General features: G+C 37.8%; 1 protein-coding gene across 1 annotated transcript in view; it reads right to left on the bottom strand.

Moving 5' to 3' along the window:
* Positions 1–4,627: 4,627 nt before the first annotated feature.
* LVRN (laeverin) overlaps positions 4,628–21,750 on the bottom strand; it is a 57,759-nt gene continuing 40,636 nt past the window's right edge. Inside the window, exons 14-20 of the mRNA XM_043997771.1 lie at positions 21,328–21,481; positions 19,887–19,975; positions 17,447–17,557; positions 16,291–16,458; positions 15,915–16,052; positions 9,126–9,201; positions 4,628–5,174 (exon numbers count right to left, since the gene is read on the bottom strand). Coding sequence (XP_043853706.1) covers positions 5,028–5,174; positions 9,126–9,201; positions 15,915–16,052; positions 16,291–16,458; positions 17,447–17,557; positions 19,887–19,975; positions 21,328–21,481 — 883 coding nt within the window. The 3' untranslated portion in view covers positions 4,628–5,027. The remainder of the gene's footprint in view (positions 5,175–9,125; positions 9,202–15,914; positions 16,053–16,290; positions 16,459–17,446; positions 17,558–19,886; positions 19,976–21,327; positions 21,482–21,750) is intronic.

Raw genomic sequence — 21,750 nt, 5'->3', positions numbered from 1 at the left:
CTGCGACTAGAACCCAGGTAGGAACCCTGTTCTCCTGTGATCTCTCTCTGTCATAGAACTGTACCTGGGAATGGGCTAACAGGTAAGGTAGTTGCCAAATGATGCTCAGTCCTGTGCCCAGTGCTTGTACAGGAGTCTTTTATAACTGTTAATTCTGTCTTTAATTTTTAAAATCTCTTGTGCTTGTCTTAGGAACATTACGATCCCTGGGTGCTAAGTGCTCTTGGTACCTCTGATACTGGTGCTGCTTCTGTGGTCTCCAAGGTCCACAGCATGGGCTATTTTGGCATCCCTTAGTCAGCCAGTGTCTGCCAAGCTCTCTTTCTGTTTTCCTAAGATGCTATCAGCTTGAAAAATTTTCTCATTCTGACTTTTTTGTTGTTGATTATCCCACTTAAAATTCGATTTGATGCACTTTAGAAAGTTGTTTAGAGGGGTACGTTGGAAAAGATTAACAAAAATGCTCACTTTGCCATCTTGACTTCACCCAAGATGATTTCTTTGAACCCAGTTATAGGTCTTTAAGCTTATCCATAATAAATTTTATCTTATTCATTTCTAGCCAATATTCTAGCTTTTTGAGATCTTTTTGTACCTGTTTGTTGTTGTTCAGGTGTTCAGTCATGTCTGACTTTTCATGACCCCATGGACCATAGCCCAAGAGGTCCTTCTATCTTCCATTATCTCTCAAAGTCTTTCTGACATAAAAGCATAGAAGATTTCTATAAACTGATGCAAGGTGCAGTGATCAGGACAAGGCACAGTGTATAACAGCAATACTATAATGATGAAAGGCTTAGCTCCTCTGATCAATAAAATGATTCAAGACAATTCCATTATGATGAAAAATGCTATCCACCTGCTGAGAAAGAATTGATGAACTCTGAGTGTAGATCGAAACATTTTTTTTTACTTTATTCTTTGCAATATGGCTAATGTGAAAATATGTTTTACATGACTGTGTATGAATGGGTACTGTATTTCTTTCTTTCTCAATGTATAGGGCAGGGAGTGGAGGGAGGGAGAGAATTTGGAACTAAAATAATTTTTAATAACAAAAATCATCTTTACAAGATTGAGATGTAGCTAAACAGCACTTTTTCTTGAAAAGGCATGATTATTTTTTGTTGTTAATTTGTTTTGGTTATGTCTGACTCTTTGTGACTCTATTTGGGGCTCTCTTGGCAAAGATACTGGAGTGGTTTGCCCTTTCTTTTGCCAGCTCACTTTACAGATGAGGAACTAAGATAAACAGGGTTAAGTGACTTGCCCAGAGTCACACAGCCAACAAGTATCTGAGGCCATATTTAAACTCAGGAAGATGAGTCTTCCTGACTCCAGGCCCAGGCCTTGGCCTGTTGTAGATTTCTCATCAAAATAGAATTAAATTTTTTTAATCTCACCGAAGAATAATCCCTTATCTTGACAGAGTTTGTTCAATTCCACAAGATAGGAAATTTTAGTACACAGGGTAATTTTCTGTGCTTTTTGATGTATTACATTCCTTTTTTTTTTTTTTTTTTGGGTGGGGAAATGAGGGTTAAGTGACTTGCCCAGGGTCACACAGCTAGTAAGTGTCAAATGTCTGAGGCCAGATTTAACTCAGGTCCTCCTGAATCCAGGGCTGGTGCTTTATCTACTGCGCCACCTAGCTGCCTCCCTGATTTAAACTTTTCAATAAATTTATCGCTAGTCTATAGATTCTATTGATTTTCACTCTGCTTTTTATTTCAGACACTTTGGGGATAATTTTCTTATGGGATTTCCAGGTGTTTGGTATTCAGATTCTTTTGTTATATTTCTTGAAAATCAACCATTCTCTATTCTCTTATAGACCTGTTAGTAGACAGAGACCTAAAACCTTCTGCCAGTTTTATCATTTAAAAATTTTGTTTTGTTGTTACATTTTTGTTGCATTTTTGTTGTTGTTGTTGTTGTTGCTGTTGTTCTGCCAAAGGCACTGTGTTCCATAGAGTACACTGGTTCGTTGAGATTGTCCATGATCTTTTCTACGTTATAGACTTTCACGTTCATTTTGAACTTTTCCCTTCAGTAAGTAATCTCATTTCCAGTCTTATAGGTGCTGGTTTTTCCCTTGTTTATCATAATTCTAAGTCACTCTGGAGGTTCTCAAATGGCAATTTTCTCTTTTAAAGATGTGATTGTTACTATCTTATTATATCCTCTGGAGACTTTTCCTTGCTTCCTATTACCTCATAGCAATTATTCTTCATATCATATAACCTCTTTTTCCTTTTTCTCTCTCTTTCCCACTGGGTTTTCCTGTCCCTCCCCAGCTTGAAGTGCAGAGGTTTCTCACACACTTAATCCCATTGCTGACTGATGCAGAAGTTTTATCTACTCCATTTCCAATGTGGACTGGTTCACGCCTCCTTAGGCAGCCTGGTGCCCCTCTCCACTTTCAGGGCCTTACCATATTTTTGCTGGACTTAGTATGGAAACCAGATCAGTTTTGGCCCTACAGTTATGAACTCCCAACATCAAGTGATCCACAAACTCCAGCCTTTCCCAGTAGCAGGGATTAGAAGCATTCATCATCATGCTTGGCCTTCTTTTTTTCTCTAATTATTTCTTTGGTCTTTTTGTTAGTTTTCCTTCCTGACCTTTCCTAGAGGGTTTCTTCCTTTTCCCCTCTTTTGATTTTGTTCTTTGGCTTTCTTTGACATTTTTTATTCTTTTGAGGTGATGCAGGAAAATTGAACTTATAACTACTTGCTCTGACATTTTGCTGAACTCCTTCAAAGGTATTCTTGGGGCAGCTATGTGGCTCAGTGGATAAAGCACTGGCCCTGGAGTCAGGAGGACCTGAGTTCAAATCCGGCCTCACACTTGACACTTACTTGTTGTGTGACCCTGGCCAAGTCACTTAACCCTCATTGCCCCCCCCCCAAAAAAAGGTATTCTTGACGGATATTACATTTCACTAATCCTCATAACACTACTCTGAGGTAAATAGAAGATAGTTTTGTCTATATGTTATTGGAGTACTACATGTAATTAAATTTTATATATACACATATATGTATATATAATGCATATGTATAATAGAGTAAAGACTAATTACTGTTTTATTCGCTATCCTATTTTTATTGGGTATAAATAAATTCAATAACTAATGAACTAGAGTGATTATCTGTATTTAAAGCAAAAAGTACAATGCAAAATCATTTGACTTATGGGAGGCAGAATGGCAATGGATGGAGTATTGGACTTAGATCCAGAAAGACCTAGGTTCAAAGCTTACCTCTGATAATTACTAGCTGTGTGACCCTAGGTAAGTCATTTGATTTTTCTAAGACTCAGTTCCTTCACTTATAAAATGAAGGGGTTGGACTGGCTAGCCTCTAAAGTCCCTTCTGAAACTCTCCCTCTTTGTTACCTATTTACATCTAATTTTCTGATCACACATCTTCTTCAAGTCCCTGAATGTGGTCTTAGAGAATTGCCTAGGGAACTGATAGACTAAATGATTTGCCCATACTCACACAACTAAAATATGTGACAGAAACTGGACTTGGAGCTAGGTCTTCCTGACTCAATAGGCAGCCCCTCATCTACTATATCATACTGCCTCCTATGGCTATTTATACATATATCACATACTTGTATGTTTATAGTTTGGTGGGGGGGGGTGGAGGTGTTGTGCTTTACCCTGAAGACTGGCCCAAATTTTCCCATCCTTCCCTATGATTTCTATTGTTCACCCTTTGGAGGAGGGCAGTGAAATGAGGGTTAAGTGACTTGCCCAGGGTTACACAGCTAGTAAGTGTCAAGTGTCTGAGGTCGGATTTGAACTCAGGTCCTACTGACTCCAGGACTGGTGCTCTATTCACTGCACCACCTAGCTGCCCCCACATATCTTTATTGAAAAAATTCTCCCTACCGTTGAATACCCAAATAATGGCCCATTGCCCTAAGGTCCTCATTTAGTGTTATTCTTGGGAACAGCTTTTATCAGGGTATGTTTAGAGACACTAAGAATTCTGCAGTGAAATGGAGTGTTGATCTATTGGCAGAGGGCAAAAGATGTGCTTTTGATTAAGCACTCACAACATGCACTGTATTGGGGGTGAAGGTGGGGAAGATATTGTTGAAATAAACAACTTCTATTCCTATTTTTGAAGAAGCTAAGTTAAATATGCATCTATTATATATCTATAGATATGTCTATATATGTACACATATACGTATCTATAATGATATATGTAAAGGCATATATGTATAAAATATATACACATATGTCTACATATGTATGAAGATATATACACATACACACAGAGAGAGAGAATATCATAATGTCTTTCATGTTTGTTTTTTTCCCCAGTTTTGCTTCCCTTTTTCTTCTGTCATCTCTGACTAGGTGTGAATGTTAGAACATGGTCATATTATTGCTTCTAGCATTATTCCTAGGAGATACCTAGATCATCTCCCAGAAGATTGTAGATATTTATTTCCCTGTAGGAAATAATGTACTTTTCATTAGTGCCACTCCAATGTTTTGAAATTCCAGAGAAACTAAAAACAGAAGAGAGCAGACTGTCATTTTAGAAATAATCTTTTAAAAAACATTCTATAAGTTTATTGCAAATGAAAATCTTCCCTGAAATCACCATTGAATAAAATAATGGTTTTTCCTGTCCTCTTCATTAATAAAATCATTAATGTACCCTGAGCTAGAGGATGCCAAAATCAAAACAGGCTTCTTTGGTTGGAGGCAGGAAAGGTGGACCCTTTAGAGTCTTTAATTCATTTTTTTAAAGTCTTTTTTAAAAATCCTACAAGTTTATGGCAAATGAAAATCTTCCCTGAAACCATCACTGAATGAAACAATGGATTTTCCTGTCTTCTTCACTGAAAAAATCAAATCCAAATGCAAAACACACTTCTTTGGTTGAGAGCAGGAAAGGTGGATTCTGTTGACACGCAATATGACATTTAGTCACACTTTAACCATAAAACATTGCAGAATAAAAATGGGAGCAAACCACTTTGTGGATTACAAAGGGTTAATCGGCCATATTTTCCTTTAACCATTCAGCCAACTGAGCAACCGTCTTGCTGTTTTGCAGATTCTCGTCCATTTTGTCCTGAAGATATTCATTAAACTTAATCCTTTCTTTCTCTTCTAGCATGTTGTCGAAAAATCGATGTAACTAAAAGAGAAGATACAATCAATCAGCAATCTCAATCTAATTTCCTACTTAGCATAGAAGAAAGGAAAGAAACAAGCATGTTTATCAATTAAAGTAAATTTATTAATTAAATTAAGTATCTGTGTTATGCCAGGAACTGTGCTAAATGTTTTAAATTATTAGTATATGATTTAATCTCTCAACAAGCTTGGGAGGCAAATGCTATTATTATTATTATTCCCATTTTACAACTGAGGAAATTGAGGCAGACAGAGATAACTGATTTGCCCCAGGTCAAAAAACTAGTAAGTGTCTGAGGTCAAATTTGAACTCAGATCTTCCTGATGCCAGGCTTAGTACTCTTATTGTCTGTGTCACTTAGCTGCTTCAATAATTGCAATATAAAGTAATATAGCTTGAAGTCCTTTCACCAGGATAGCTTTTATCCCCATTTCACAGATGACAAAACTGAGGCTCACAGAGGTTAACCGATTTGCCCAAAGTTACATGACTAGTAAGAATCCAAACCAGAGCTTGATGACAGACCTTTTGAATCTAAATCCAAGGATCTTTTTGCTGCTTTACCATGTATTGAGCCAAATTGTCGTTAAGACAGTAGTGTGATGATAAAACAGTCCTTGGTTGGAATTAAGGTAAGGTTGGAAGGCCTAAAATGAATCAGTGTTCAAGCTAGAGAAAGGAAAGGGCTATGAGAAAGAGGCTGAATGTGCTCAAAGAGACCTGAAGCACGAAAATTAAATATATCATACAGTACAATGCTTTGTATTGTAAGCTAAAGGAAGAATAGCAAGAAGGTGCTCATTAATTCAAAGGACACAAAATCCAGAAGGGGATCAGACAACACATAAAGGAGCCTTAGATGACCACACTCGAATGTGCAGCTCCACATGCCACACAGGATAGAAAAATAGGGTAAGGCTGAGCACAGATTGTCATGTCTTTGGAGTGAGCTCAGAAAAAGGCTAGATAGGATCCATGGTCTGAGATTCTATTCCATGGCTTCTTAATCTTTCTTGTGCTGTGGACCCCTTTAACACTCTGACAAAAACTATGGACTCTTTATCAGAAAAATATTTTAAATGCATTAAATAATATAGATGGGATTACAAAGGAAACCAATTATGTTAAAATAATTTTTAAAAAATATTTGAGGGGGCAGCTAGGTGGCGCAGTGGATAAGGTACCAGCCCTGGATTCAGGAGTACCTGAGTTCAAATATGGCCTCAGACACTTGACACTTATTAGCTGTGTGACCCTGGGCAAGTCACTTAACCCCCATTGCCCCGGAAAAAAAAATTTGAAAAAGAACAAGTTCCCAGGCCCCATTTTAAGTGTGTTTCTTATAAATCACTGAACGTTATTTCCTCTTTCTTCACCCCTTTCAAGGGTCTGAAAGGGGACAGACACTTCTACTAAAGAACTTACTTTCTCCGAATGCAGTAGGCCTGTGGGTATGAGTAGACAGCTTTGGATAGGCGTTGATAGAGTAGGCAGAGGTTAGACAAGGTTGGACAGAAGAAGGGACGACATGGAGGAGAGAGTGTAGTTGACAATTTTGTGCAGCTCTTCCTCACTTAAATCTAATTCTTGAGCAAGTCAAGGCATCACCCTCATGACGTCCTTGGTCCTTTTTGAGAATGAAGGATGAATAACTATAGGCTGGCATGGCAACAGTGTGTGAGAGTCATGGATGAACCAGGGAAGGCCAGTTGGTTGTTGGCTAAGTGGTAAAATGTACTTGAATCAAGCAGAGCACTGTGGGAGATGCTTTCTGCTATCTGACTGTCCTGTGCTGAGAGCAAAGACCAGACATGATGATGCCTGAAACAAGCGAGTAAGTGGAATCTTCAGGAGAAGCAAGTATAAGATGATGGAAAGTCCTACTCTCACCAAAGTTCACCATTCCATTCATGCTACTGGGACTTGTCCTATGGATGTTTATTTGGGAAAGGAGAGTGATGCTCAGGGAAGGAAGGGACTCTAAGTATAACCACTCTTTTTCCAACTAAGTCTTGGTTGCAAATCACATTTTTTTTATTGATTGTAATAAATATGCCTTAGATTCAAATTTTATTAAGAGCTTTTTGTTTTTGAGAATAGTGATAGCTGACATTTATATCAAACTTTGACGTTTGCAAAGCTCTTTACATTTATGGTCTCAGTTGATCCTCACAACAAACCTCTGAGTTATGTCCTGTTATTATCCATACTTAATGATGAGCAGATTGTCCTGCCCAGGGTCACACAACTAGTAAGTGTCTGAGATAGAATTTGAGTCTGCTTGACTCCAGGTCCAACACATTCTCCATTGTGCCACCTAGCTGAAGAGATAAATGACTGACTACCCATAAGGGTGAGCTAAAACCAATAACAATCCAGATGTTGCTAGAGGTAATTACTGGCTACAGCAAACACACTAAATTGGTCATTATTTAAGAGAAGTTCCTTTAAAATAAGTTTATGCTTATTGTATTATCATTGTGTTATATTTTGGAGACAGAAATAGCAAACCCCTCCAGTATCTTATCTTTGCCAAGAAAACCCCATGGACAAAGTCCATATAGTGGACATGGCTAAACAATGAAACAATAAAAATGTTCTATTTTAATGTAAACATAAATTCATATGTACATCTATGCCTATAAATGCATTTTTATAATATAATGTTATTATTCGATGCTTGTTATGTGTGAGGGCAGCTAGGTGGTGCAGTAGATAAAGCACTGGCCCTGGATTCAGGAAGATCTGAGTTCAAATCTGACCTCAGACACTTGACACTTACTAGCTGGGTGATCCTAGGCAAGTCATTTAACCCTCATTGTCCCACAAAAAAAAAAAAAGATGCTTGTTATGTGACAAGAAGAGGGTGATTTAGGAATTCCACTTGATATATGGGGCTCATTAGCTGAAGGCAAGAGAAAGATCAAAAAGGGAATAGGATCATTTCTTAGGGAATGATATGGGTAAATGGAGAAAAGTATGAACTAATTTTGCTTTAGTTTTCCCTAGCAAGGATAATTAACTTCAGCCTAGAAAGACAAGTGCCAACCTACAGATTGCTCACCTACAAGCCAATGATATCAGAGAAAGTCACTATTCTATTTCCAGGGAATGTGAATATATTCAAGTTGGAATTACTGCATAATAAAGAACAATTATAATCACTTTCCTGGTAGGGATAATAGTGCCACTGAGGTCCCAAATATTTTGGGACATCAGAATAATCATGTTTTTGATAATCAGATACAGTGTTCTAGAAAGAGTTCTAGATTTAAAGCCAGGACAGATTTGGATTTGAATTTTGCTTCTAACACTTAACTAACTATGACTCTGATCAAGTGACAACTTCTTGGGCTCAGTTTCCTTATCTGTAAAATGAAGATAAATATATCTGCAGTATTTACCTCACAAGATTTTTGCAAGATCAAATGATATAATAATATATGTAAAGTACTATATGTGTCTGTTGATACATAATTTGTACTATTTGAAAAATGTAAAATCTAAGTTTCCAAATAGCCATCAAATGAAGATCAAATGAGATAAGATTTGTAAAGTACTTAGCATAGTGCCTTGCACTACTTAGTGGATTGCTTATTTCCTTCCTTTCCCTTCCATATCATATTTCACAGTTCATATTTCACACTTAGCTAGGTGGCCTAGTTGAGTAGAGTGCTAAACTTGGAGTCAGAAAGACCCGAGTTCAAATCACACCACTGTGTGACCCTGGTCAAATTACTTAACTTTTCTCAGCCTTAGTTTTTTTCATCTATGGATGGAGATAATAATACCTCCCAAGACTGTTAGGAGGACAAAATGAGATATTATATATAAGATATTCTGTACACACACACACACACATACACACACACACACAAGTGCTTTGCAAACCTTTGATTGCTCTTTAAAATTAGCAATATTACCATTCCCGGTATTATTCAAGATACTTACTTCTTGGACCTGTGAATCCGTGGATGTGGTTCTTGCTATACTTTCTGCTAGAATTAATAAATGTGGACTTCCAAACCTAAAAAGCAATGAGATTTCAATCAGGAACAGGTAAGATTATGCAAGACAAAATGATATTCTATACAGCATGCATACCTTTAAGGTATCCTCTTCTTCCAACTGTAAAAGAAGTAGATCCCTTACCAACTTCCCTATGAATGAAATCCTGTTCACATCGGATCGTCTAAGGTTCTGAGTTATCATAAAGATCATTTTATAGGGGAAAAAATTACTTAAAAATCAATTTTCCCTTTTACTTGAAAATGCTGATTTCCTTTTTCTCTTTTTTTAACTCACCATGTCGTGCACTAAATAACACCCCCCCAAATGTTTAAAAAAAATAAAAGAACAAAATCCTCACGACATATCTCTATAGTTTGGCAATAGGCATATCTGAAAATGCCTGTCTCTTTCTTCATTTTAAATTCATCTCCTCTCTACCTGGACAGAAGTGACATGTTTCATCTTCATGTTCTTGGACTCTTACTTTCCCCCTAAACACAACGATTGATGTACTACCTTGCTTCCTGTTCAGAAACCTGACAAAGTTGTTAAAAAGTATGGAGGCAGGGGCAGCTAGGTGGCGCAGCGGATAAAGCACTGGTCCTGGATTCAGGAGGACCTGAATTCAAATCTGACCTCAGACACTTGATATTTACTAGCTGTGTGACCCTGGAAAAGTCACTTAACCCTCACTGCCCCACCCAAAAAAAAAAAAAAGTATGGAGGCATTCAAATCATGCCAAAGACAACTTTATACTCAACCAATATTCAAGCCCTTGAATGAAATTTGAGGTCCTAATTTTTGTATACTTTATTTGGGAGCTTACTACCAGGGTCATTTTAGAATATTTTCTTGTAATTTTCTTATAATCAGGGAAACTGTCACAAATACCATGCAAATTAGTGGGCATTTCTATGTAAATTTCAGCCCAGGATTTTATGACCCAAAGGGGTGGTAGGCTCAGTCCCCCACAGCCAATCTCTACACATCTCCAAGTGTCAGAGACGCTATATTCCTGGTATACCATTTAAGCCAAATTTCAGCACCTACCTAGGTAATTAATTGAGTCTACGTCCTCCTCCCTACAGCAGAATAAACTTCATGGAAAATATCTGATTTCATGGAAACGAAAAGGGAACACCTAAGTGATTTGTCTCATGTTGGCTGACCTCTCTGAATTTTCAAAAGAATCCCAAGAAAAAAACAATAGCAGGTTGCTATAGCTAACATAATGATTACATACCTGCCCAAAGTGTCACTATAGCTTAAAAAGCAAGCACAGGACTTTGGGATGCATTAAAAAAGAAAGAGAAATTAGAATGAAATTAACAGAATGGTATACGTCTCTGGTTGGTCTGTTCTGAAGTTCAGCACAACTGTTTTACTTCAGAAATAGATACCTGATATCAAAAAGTGGGGTTTTTTAGACATTATGTATAAAATAAAACATCATAATGAACTCACTTTTGGGGGGGGGGTTGAGGCAATTGGGGTTAAGTGACTTGCCCAGGGTCACACAGCTAGTAAGTGTCTGAGGCCGGATTTGAACTCAGGTACTCCTGAATCCAGGGCTGTTGCTTATCCACTGTGCCATCTAGCTGCCCCTGAAGTTACTTTTAAAAATTGCCAGTCAGATGAACAAAACTCTAAACCTCTGCTAAAACACCCAGGCGAAGTGAAGAGTTAGAAAAAAATTGCTTGGATGATTTTGTATTTCCAAAATACAAACACATGTAGTTCCAAAACTTTTATTTCATCAGTGTGGGGCACCACACTGTAGCTTCCTCTACTCTGTAGCAACAATTCTGTCACTTAGATTGTCTTAGAGAATCGCCTGGGGCAAGGAGAGACTGGGTGACTCTGCCAGGATCCCACAACCAGTGTGAATCAGCCACAGGACTGGAACCCAGGTCTTCCCATCTCCAAGGCCAGATCTGTACCCGTTATCTCACTTGGTCTCTCTTAATTATCTGCATAATTAAGGACAAATAAACCTGTTCTGAAGAAAAAGGAATGATTTGGGGACTAGAATTAACCTGATAGGTCCTTGTTTTTAATTAAGATCCCCAAATAATTTTTTTAATTCTCTATTTTACTCCAACAATAAGAGTTAGAACAGATTGGTAAAATTGTCAACAAGGAAACTAAGTAATATTCCTTTAAAAAAAAAAAGAGGAGTTTGGAAGCCTTGGATGGCAATATTTTCTCCCAGATGAGAGAGAATGACTCACACTCTGTTTTCATTAGTAAACTGAACATACTTTGTCCATTTCGTTGAGGGAGAATTAGATATCTGAATGTTATTAAACATGTGAGTATTTTAAAATAAATAAATGTAGTTATGATATGATGGCTACTCCAAAGAACATGAGACTACCAACATGCCTAAATTCCTCTGCGTAAGCCCAAGTAATACTTTCTGATACTCTTTTTTTTTGGGGGGGGGGGGCCGGGGCAATGAGGGTTAAGTGACTTGCCCAAGGTCACACAGCTAGCGTCTAGTGTCTGAGGCCAGATTTGAACTCAGGTGCTCCTGAATCCAGGGCTGGTGCTTTATCCACTGTACCACCTAGCTGCCCTTTCTGATAGACTCTTGAAAGCTAGCCACATGGTCTCACAGTGTTCTGAAGCACTGTCAAAGTCCATATTTGTCCTCTGCAGGGCCCTGTTCACAAGAGATCACTCGCAGGGCTGTTATAACTACAGGCCAGGGATTGACAAAAGATTGAGTCACACAACCAGGGCGGGGTTGGGGAAAGTTGGGGGAGCAGACCGGGAAACTCTATGGTTCTGTCAGCTAGCTAGGCAGATAGACAAATAGAAAAAGCATTTATTAAGAGTTTACAATGCGCCAGGCACCGTGCTAAGTGCTGAGAATACAAATACAAACAAAAATATAATTCCTAACCTCATGGAGCTTACATTCTAATAGGGGATGACAGCTCATAAAACCCTGTGAGGCAAAGATGTAAAAGACAGGTTTAAAGTGAGCATAGCTTTCAACACTTCCAAGTAGGAACTAACCAATTGGAGGAGGGACCCACTATGGTAGAGGTAGAAAAGTTCAGAGGGTTAAGAGCAGAGCTTAACTGAAGCCACTGGCACTTTCTCAAATGCTGATTGGTGGAGGGGGTCCCAAGGACCTAGCTAGAAACGTCCAAAGAATCATGCCATAAAGAATGTGGAATGCCAAATACATCAGGTTCTTAAAATAAGCATCCTCATTTACTCCACACTTTAGAAGTGGGCAGGGAGTGGAGAAATAAGAGTTGACAAACTGACTGTCTAAAGAAGAAAGATTCTTCTCCAAGTCCTATGTTCAGATAAAACCAGAGGATTTCCCATAAGCTCTGCCTCTGCAGAAATGATTCAACAAAGCTCACAATGTCCTGAATTGTATTTCTATCCCTTTTACTAGATGCTCTCAGACATTGCATTATGCTCCTACACAATCACTTACACAATTGTAGTACACAGTACTGTTTTACTTAAGTCTTTTCCCAAGGTCTTATGTGGCCCAAAGGTGACCTGGGGCTGTCAAAAATTATGGCAGCTGAGCACAAGCTCTAGCAGTTTCTACCAAGCTGGAAAGGCTTGAAAAGGATTGCTGTCCATAATGGAATGTTGTATAAGGACCAACCCAGCCACGTTCAGAAAGGCTAAACTCATTAGAACATCAGGCATCATCCTCAAGCTCTTTTTTTTTTTGGCAGGGCAATGAGAGTTAAGTGACTTGCCCAGGGTCACATAGCTGGTGTCAAGTGTCTGAGGCTGGATTTGAACTCAGGTCCTCCTGAATCCAAGGCCGGTGCTTTATCCACTGCACCACCTAGCTGTCCCCCCTCAAGCTTGTTTTGTGCCTCGGCCCCCCTTTGGTAAGTCTAGCAGAGCTCATTGAGCCCTTCTCAGAAGAGGATGCTTTCAAATGCATCAAAGAAAAACAGAATTGAAAAGGAAACCAATTCAATGAATAGAGTTCGGGACAAGAAGTCAGGAAGTCCAGAGTTTATTTTTTTTGTTTGTTTGTTTGTTTTGTGGGCAATGAAGGTTAAGTGATTTGCCTAGGGTCACACAGCTAGTAAGTGTTAAGTGTCTGAGGCTGGATTTGAACTCAGGTCCTCCTGAATCCAAGGTCGGTGCTTTATCCACTGCACCACCTAGCTGCCCCCAAGTCCAGACTTTAAATATGGCCTCAGATACTTCCTAGCTTTGTGACCTTGGGTGAGTCACTTTATCTCTGCCACAGTTTCCTTTAACTTTAAAATGGGGATAATAATAGCTCCTACCTTCCAGGGTTGCTGTCAGGATCAAATGAGATCATATTGGAATAGCTCTTATCACAAAGTCTCTTAAGTAGTAGGTGCTAATTAAAGGTTTGCTGATGGGGGCAGCTCGATAGCACAGTGGATAGAGCACCAGCTCCAGATTCAGAAGGACCTGAGTTCAAATCTGACCTCAGACACTTGACACTAGCCGTGTGACCTAGGGCAAGTCACTTAACCCTCATTGCCCTGCCTCCTCCCACAAAAAAAAAGAACCAAGCAAAGGTTTACTGACTATTGGCCCATCATTCCTCTTCTTCAAAACTTTTAATGGCTTTCTTTCACCTACCAAATAAATTCTTTTTCCTTAAAGTCAAAGCTTTCTACAACAGGACAGCCAAACTGTCCTGTTCTCCAACCTTAGTCTATACCCTGCCCTCTTTTATCTCAAAGCCTTTGTTTACTTTGTCATTTTTGCACATCTTCTCCCTCCTTTTGGAATATTTTCTACTTGAGGGCAGGGTCTTTGGCATTTCTATCACTGAATCCCTGAAAGTGCCTTGTACATTTCTTTTGGTTCAGACCTGTAATTTCATTTGTGTAGTGAATTCCTGGTGAGAAAACTCCCTTCACCAATGCAGATCAGCAGTTGCTCTGTTCACAGAGAGTTGTCATAAAGATTCAGTAACTTGCTCAGGGCCAAAAAGTCAGTATGTGCCAGAGACAGAATTCAGTTCTCCTTGACTCCAAGGCTAGTTCTCCACCCACTACACCACACTAGCTCTTGCTTTGCACTGTTAATATGAATGTATGGATCACCTAGATTTGATGGAGGTGCCTTATCACCCCAAAGTATTTTTTATGAAACCCTGGGTTAATAGGAGCAACATGTCTTTCAACTGAACTCCAAACTGAACCCAGATAGCTAGCAGATAAAAGTCCCTACCTGGTGACTTCTTTCCTCAGGATAGTAAGTCCCTATCTTATAGGGACATCTGGGCATCCTCATCCTTGCCAAACTTCTTTTTGGAATCCTGTAACCTTATCAGGGTGTTTCTCTATTTCCTCCATACTTGTTATAACTGAACTTGTTAAAACTGCTTTGCTTTACATCCATTCTTGTTATAGTATTTTCTTTTGGGTTAATTTGTATCATGCTAATGAAACTGACAACACCCTATAACCAGTGAACAAAAAAACCCCTTATATACTCTCAGAAAGAGGGAGTCCCTGAGCTCCTTCTTGCTTCTTTCTTCTTGGGACAAGTAAACTGGTACTATGTTTTTCCTGTCTGGCTCTGCTCTGGTTTTTCCTGTAGGAGAAATTATGAAAATAATTTCTCTGATCTGATCTGGTTTTGTCCTGTAAGAGACATGTTCTCTGATCTGATTTTAAAATTAATTTCTCTGATCTTTTTATTATTTTTTGTAGGAGACAGGAAAATAAAAGCTATATTTAATTTTCAACAGCTGTGCAATCTATCCTAATGTCATGGGGTGCAGAGCACCCCAGAAGTTCTCTGGGGCACATCAAGGAACCTTCTCCTTGAGAAATTAAACCAGAGGACAGATAACGCCTAGAGAGATAAGCTGAACCAAATCGGACAGAGCTAGCTTGGGATTCCTACCCTTCATTCTGGTCTCCCTTACCCTGGGGAGATAAATTTGGGTGTGGCTGCAGCCGTTCTGAAGAGGGATCTGTAGCCACCCCTCACCCAATTCCCCCAGCTACCACCAGTGGGGGATGGTCCACCCCCATCAGTCCTCTATAAAAGTACCTTCCAGTCTCCTGTTCGAGGAGATTTGGTACCCCTGAGCCATGTGCTTTATGCCAATCTCCCCATAAAAAGTCCAAGGATTTCTTTCCCCTCCCCCCACCCTTCCCTTCCCTTGGTCCTAAATAAACTACCACCTTATTCTAACTACTTTTTGTGTGCAAGAGGATGTAATTCTTTAAAGAGGAATTCCTAAGAACCCCAACCCCGTACCCAAACCCCATACCCCATTTCCCACCATATCACTAAAATACCACTCTTTATGAAATGTGTATACTAAAATACATTTAATTACATTTAACATATTTATATGTTCTCTCTTTTCTAAAAAAAAAAAATTAAACTTTACAAAGCAGCACATTTGTTTTTACAATCACTTAACAAAGAACACCTTTTCTCTTAATAATGGTCCAGACCTGAAAAATCCACTGATGAATACAATACCTGCTAAGCCCCCAAAGCACAGTGCAGGGCACGTTAAAACCATGTCATAAAGAATGATATCAAGTCAGAGGTAAAAAGAACTTCTCCCCTTTTTCATGTGACTAGCTTGTAGTGTGACAGGATAAGAGAATCCCAAATTTTCCTTTAATCATTTCAAAGGATTTCTAGGACCAATCTAAATCAGAGTAGAGCTTCCCACATGAAACCAATGACCCAAACAAAGGAGAACCCACTCTTTCCTAACTTACCTTTCCTTTACAGCTTGCCAATTGTCGATTAAAAAGTCCTTTGCTACAAGCCGGCCAATTTCAGTTTCTGCCACACTTTTAAAGATATTTGGTGCCTCCGAACTGAACAACTTGTCATTCAATGCATACTCCATGTACCTGTCAAATGTGCACATAAAAAAATTGAAAACAAATCCTAAGTATTTTGTTTAAATAAATTGAATTTATTATGGAACAAAAATTCTCAAATGTACTGCATCTTGTAGTTCCCAAACACATATTTGCTTCACCACTGATTTGGTAGGTTCATATTTTTTCCCCTTTTTGGGGAGTGGGATGATGCTACTAAAATAGATTTTTTTCTTATGAACTATTGAAATAAACTGACAATAATCACCTGTAAAGTATCCGTGGATGTTTGCTGCAGCTCAATGACTCCATTATTCCATTGTTCTCTCCATCCAATGCAGTCTTCTCATAAATATTCATCAAAAAGTCCCATTCTTTTTCACTTCCCTGGGCAACACCAGAACACATAACTTCATTTGCCACTAAAGTAAAATTTCTGTAAAATATAATACACAGCATAGCTCATAATTATTTGGTCCTGTAAGTTCTCATGATGTTGACATTACAGTGAGATGAAAAAAGTAACTCAGAGACATGATACTGGATACAGTTAGAAAGGACAGGGTCTAGAGAAGTTTTAGAATTATCATTAAAGTTGAAAGTAGGAAAATAGATAATCAATGAAATATAGGGCTTAGAAACCATGGAGGTATTTAAGAAACATTCTTAAGCCAGATCTGTATAGCGCACAAAAAAGAAATAGGAAATAAATGGTAAAACAAGGCAATAAAAACAGTCTATTAGAATAATCCAGGCAAAAATAAAATCCAAACATTGCCTTTATGAATAAATATAAGTATTTGTTTATGAAGGTTGATTATGAAAGTTGATTATTCATCGTGTTGCCAGCATGTTTTGTATCTAATCACTCATGGCACAGTGTTAAATCTTGAAGAAGAAAAAGAACATAAATGAGATCACTGCCCTCTGGAAGATTGTAATCATAGACCAAAATATTGATTCAAGTGAATAGTAATGCATGATGCAAAGGCACTAGTATCAAACCAATTAAATCAGCATACAAGGGGCATCTAGGTAGCACAGTGGATAGAGCACCAGCCCTGGATTCAGGAGTACCTGAGTTCAAATCTGGCCTCAGACACTTGACACTTACTAGCTGTGTGACCCTAGGCAAGTCATTTAACCCCCATTGCCCCGAAAAAAAAATTTTTTTAAATCAGCATACAAGTTAATACCAAGAATGTTAGTAGGAGACAAGGGAGAATACTAGATGGGAGACGGATAATTCACTGGCTTATTTCCAAACTTCCATATTATTTAACACTAGTTTAAAGTGGAGTTTCAGAAAGGAGAGATGACCATAGGGTTAGCCAAATGAAAAGAAAATAACTAAATTATAGGGCTGAAGGAATCAAGAAATAAGTAGCACAAGCATTTAGGAGAAATTATGATATTACTCTTACTTAATGCTCTCTACATCACTCATCCACTTTGAGAAAATTTCTCTTGAGAGCTGTAGACAATCTTCAAGTTCCAACCAACATGCTGCTTTATATACATTTCTCAGTGATAGTCTTAAAAAGAAAAGCCCAAGAAAAAGTTTATTTTGTATTAATAAGTTCATTTTTTCCTTTCAACTAAGAATACAATTTAACAAAAGAATACATGATTCAAAATAGCCTTCCAATAACATCAACTTTAAGAAAAAAAGGAACAGACTTATGAACAAAAAGGATTTTGGTCAAATATTTGTTCAGGGCCTCTGGGGCACAACAACAAAACTTTAAAACTAGCATTTTTTGGAAAGTTAGCAATGAATCACTGATCCCCTCTCTTCCTTCCCAAATGGTGCACATCTGTTGTTAGTTTAGTTTCCCTCCCCTTAAAAAAGGAATTACATATAAAGTATATCAGGTATCTGAGACAATATTCTAAAAATTAAAGTCCCTTCCTACTTTACTTAAAACTGAGTTTTATTCTTTTTTTTATAGCCAAGGATAGAGGTGTTAAGGACAATGAGGACAGGAAAGAGGACCTAAAAATGAGTGTTCAGCAAAGTTACTGATACTATACTCTCCAACTGGAGCCTACTTTGGCCTGTTATGACTCACTCCTTTTGAAGTCTATTCCATGCAAAGAAATTCATGTTCAGAGGCATGTACAGAGCTTTTCTGTCTTTCTGAGCATGCAAAAGAGATGGGGGCGGGGTGCAGCTTGGTGGCTCAGTGGATAAAACACTGGCCCTAGATTCAGGAGGACCTGAGTTCAAATCTAGCCTCAGACACTTGACACTTACTAGCTGTGTGACCCTGAGCAAGTCACTTAACCCTCATTGCCCCGCCCCCTGCCCTAAAAAAAAAAAGAGATGGAATCCAATCTTTTCCTATCCTCCCATCACCTATCCATTATGGATGACTAATGTAGAATATGTAGCCTGACTTTCCAGCTCTTTGGGGATGCAAAGCAGGAGTGGGTCAAAGAACCAGCCTTGTGAAAATGGACCATTTTAGTTCATTTAAGCAACATAGATTTCAAATAGCAATGAAAATAGTGTTAAATTTGGAGTGAGAGGTCCAGAGTTCACATCCCAACTCAGACACTTAATTGCTATCTAAACTCATATGACCTTGAATGAGTCACAATCTCTCTGGACTTAAGTTTTTGTTATCTGGAAGATGATGGGGTTGTACTAGATGATTTTTTAAAATCTCTCTCAGCTCTAAATCTCTGGTTCTATAATCTTTACTTACTTCTTATTTCCCCTATAGATTCACTTACCTATGCACTCTCACATACAAGTCTTATCTTCTACCAACCTATCCTTTTACCCACTGTATCGCTTTGCCATGGATACATACTCTAGTATCACATTTGAGATATAGAGATACGGGGACAAAACAAAATGTCTAATGAGATAACTTAGAGCATGGTACTAACCAGATTATATGTACAGATATAATTCTTGAATGGAAAATATATGTATGTGTATGTGTATCTATATTGGTATTGATATCCCTCAAATATCCATGTAGATGGATATAGATGGATACCCCTCACCTGTATATTTGAGGGATATTGATATAGATATAAATGCACATACACAAAAATCTATGAGAGGGAGAAATCAATTTTATATCTACAAATTCCATTCCCTAGTCCTACCCATAAATGTAAGCAACAAATTTCACACCATGTAGGATATTAATCATGGAAGGAAAAAAAAGTGTGAGTGGCTTAACAGGACAAAAAAGAGGAAATTAGGTAAAATTTTTCTTCAGTAGTTCCTTTCGGCCTCCCCCTTCAGTATCTATCTTCACACATGGTAACCCCCATCCTACTATTTTTCCAGGCTATTGATATCTTCAGGTTTTATCCTTTTTTTCCTTTTTCTTTTCTTTTCTCTTTTTTTTTTTTGCTGTCCTATCTAAATACCTTTCAAAAGATCAGATGAACTTATTTACATTAAAGTATAAATCTAATGTGTTATTTTTATAAGTACAGAATTTTATGTATCAGGGATAAGCAAGGGATTTTTTATTGGTGTTGTTTGCCTTTGAGCCTACCAAACATTTCAAATCATATTAAAAAGACTGGTCCTGTCCCACATAATTCATCACTACTACTTGAAAAACAACTTGAAATGTATATGCTTCCTGGCTGTGGTTCAACAGTCCAAGGCTCATATTTGTAGAAAAACACTTTTATATGTATATGTTTATCTTCAAAACTATAAATTTTCAGGCATCCCCTCCAATAAGAGTGCTTCTGTAAAAGAATAATGTCAACAAATCTATGCATTACACATCTATGTGACACTCCTTCAAGTCAATAAATATATGTACTGTATGGGCTGCCTAATCAAAATCACTTTATTCAATTATCCATACTTAAAATCATACTTACATGGCCAACTCATCATCTTGTAAGGCATTTTCACGAATTTTAGCTGAATAAATGTGCCACATTGGGGTAAGTCTCTTTAAGAAATATTTCTAAAATGAGAGAAGAAAAAATATTACTCCTAACAATCAATATTGAATTTGCCCAAAATTATCTTTTTATCAAAAAAGATGATGGCCAGATTATTAAAGTTTTGATATCTTTTTTCTTAAGAAATTTCTATTTAATGTGTTAAATAATCAAAATGATTCAAATGTTCTTCCCACCATGTCCTCCATCATGATTCTTCCATGCTAAGGAGACTAAATTTAATAACTTCCTCTAAATCTGGGATACTCTAAACAGGAAATTGTTTCTATAAGGACCAAATTCCAGCTCAACTTCCATATTCTACAGTATGCTTTTCCTAATCCCTCTTAATTTTGGTACCTTCCCTCTGGTGAGTATGTCCTATGTATCCTCTTTATTACTTGTTTATACATAGTTTACATGTTGTCTCTCCATTTAGATTCTGAGCTGCTTAAGAGCAGAGACTCTTTTGCCTTTCTTTGTGCTTAATATAGTGCTTGGCACATAGTATACGGTTTTTAAAAAACATTTTATTTTTGTTTGTTTGTTTGTTTTGGGGTGAGGCAATTGGGGTTAAGTGACTTGCCCAGGGTCACACAGCTAGTAAGTGTTAAGTGTCTGAGGTCGGATTTGAACTCAGGTCCTCCTGAATCCAGGGCCAGTACTCTATCTACTGCGCCACCTAGCTGCCCCTATAGTATATGTTTAATAAATATTTACTGACTCACTGACCAACAGTGATTTCTCCATCCCTGTTGAATTCTCCACTAAATGGAAGCTCTTCCTTATTTGTTATAGATAAAGCCAATTAAGAAGCTTATACTCATTAAACAGTTTGGAAGTCACATTGAAACAAGAGAAAGGAAATGGTTTTATAACTGTTGGACTTACAGTTCTTTGTTCACAATCTAGACACTTTGATCTATGTGCCTAATACCCGAAAGTAAGTAAGTGGACTCCAAGAAAAGCAAAAAGTTAGAAACTGTTAATGAAATAACTAATTGTAATTCTCTTGTTAGAAAATATATGAGAAAACGTTTGACTTTGGTTTTAAGAGACAGTCGTCAATCCTTAGTATTCCACGTCTAACTCTAAGGGAAATGATACCCTACATGTAGAGCTCTAAGGAATATAATCAGGATACCAAGTTCACAGAATGGCCCCCTTTCAATAACCCTGTCATATTTCCCACTCAAGTTGGTCCTCTTCCAAATGTTTTTACTTAATTTTATTTTTTGCTATTTAGCCTTGGTAGAACCTATTAGGAAACTGATGAATACTGAACTACAAGAAGTCCCTTCGAGAATGACCTTCTACAAGCATGGCAGCTGGAGTAGAGGAAGAAAACTGCTAATGTATATCAAAGAACTGTTACCTTAAATAATGAATATATATTATGATTGTTCATATTGACAAAATACTGTCTTTGCAGTAGGGTTGTCAAGACTGTATTCCACACTATGGCTTCTTCTTCTTTAGCAAGGTATTTGGTTAAACCAAGAGCACTTCCAATGTCAATATAATTTTGCCTGTTTTGTTTAGGGAAAAAAAAAACCAGGTTAAATCTTTTCCTCCCACATTTTGTCAATATTTCTATCAAATGAGAGAAAATATGTAAAGTGATTACCAACCTTAGATTATATAAATGCTAGCTATTGTTATCATGTCTAAATAGTTTATTTTTGTTTGTTTGTTTTTTGCAGGGCAGTGAGGGTTAAGTGACTTGCCCAGGGTCACACAGCTAGTGTCAAGTGTCTGTGGCTGGATTTCAACTCAGGTCCTCCTGAATCCAAGGCCA

Source organism: Dromiciops gliroides, chromosome 1 (genome assembly GCF_019393635.1).
Source record: "Dromiciops gliroides isolate mDroGli1 chromosome 1, mDroGli1.pri, whole genome shotgun sequence".
In the NCBI taxonomy this organism is placed as follows: Eukaryota; Metazoa; Chordata; class Mammalia; order Microbiotheria; family Microbiotheriidae; genus Dromiciops; species Dromiciops gliroides.
This window is presented reverse-complemented; position numbering and strand designations above follow the sequence as displayed.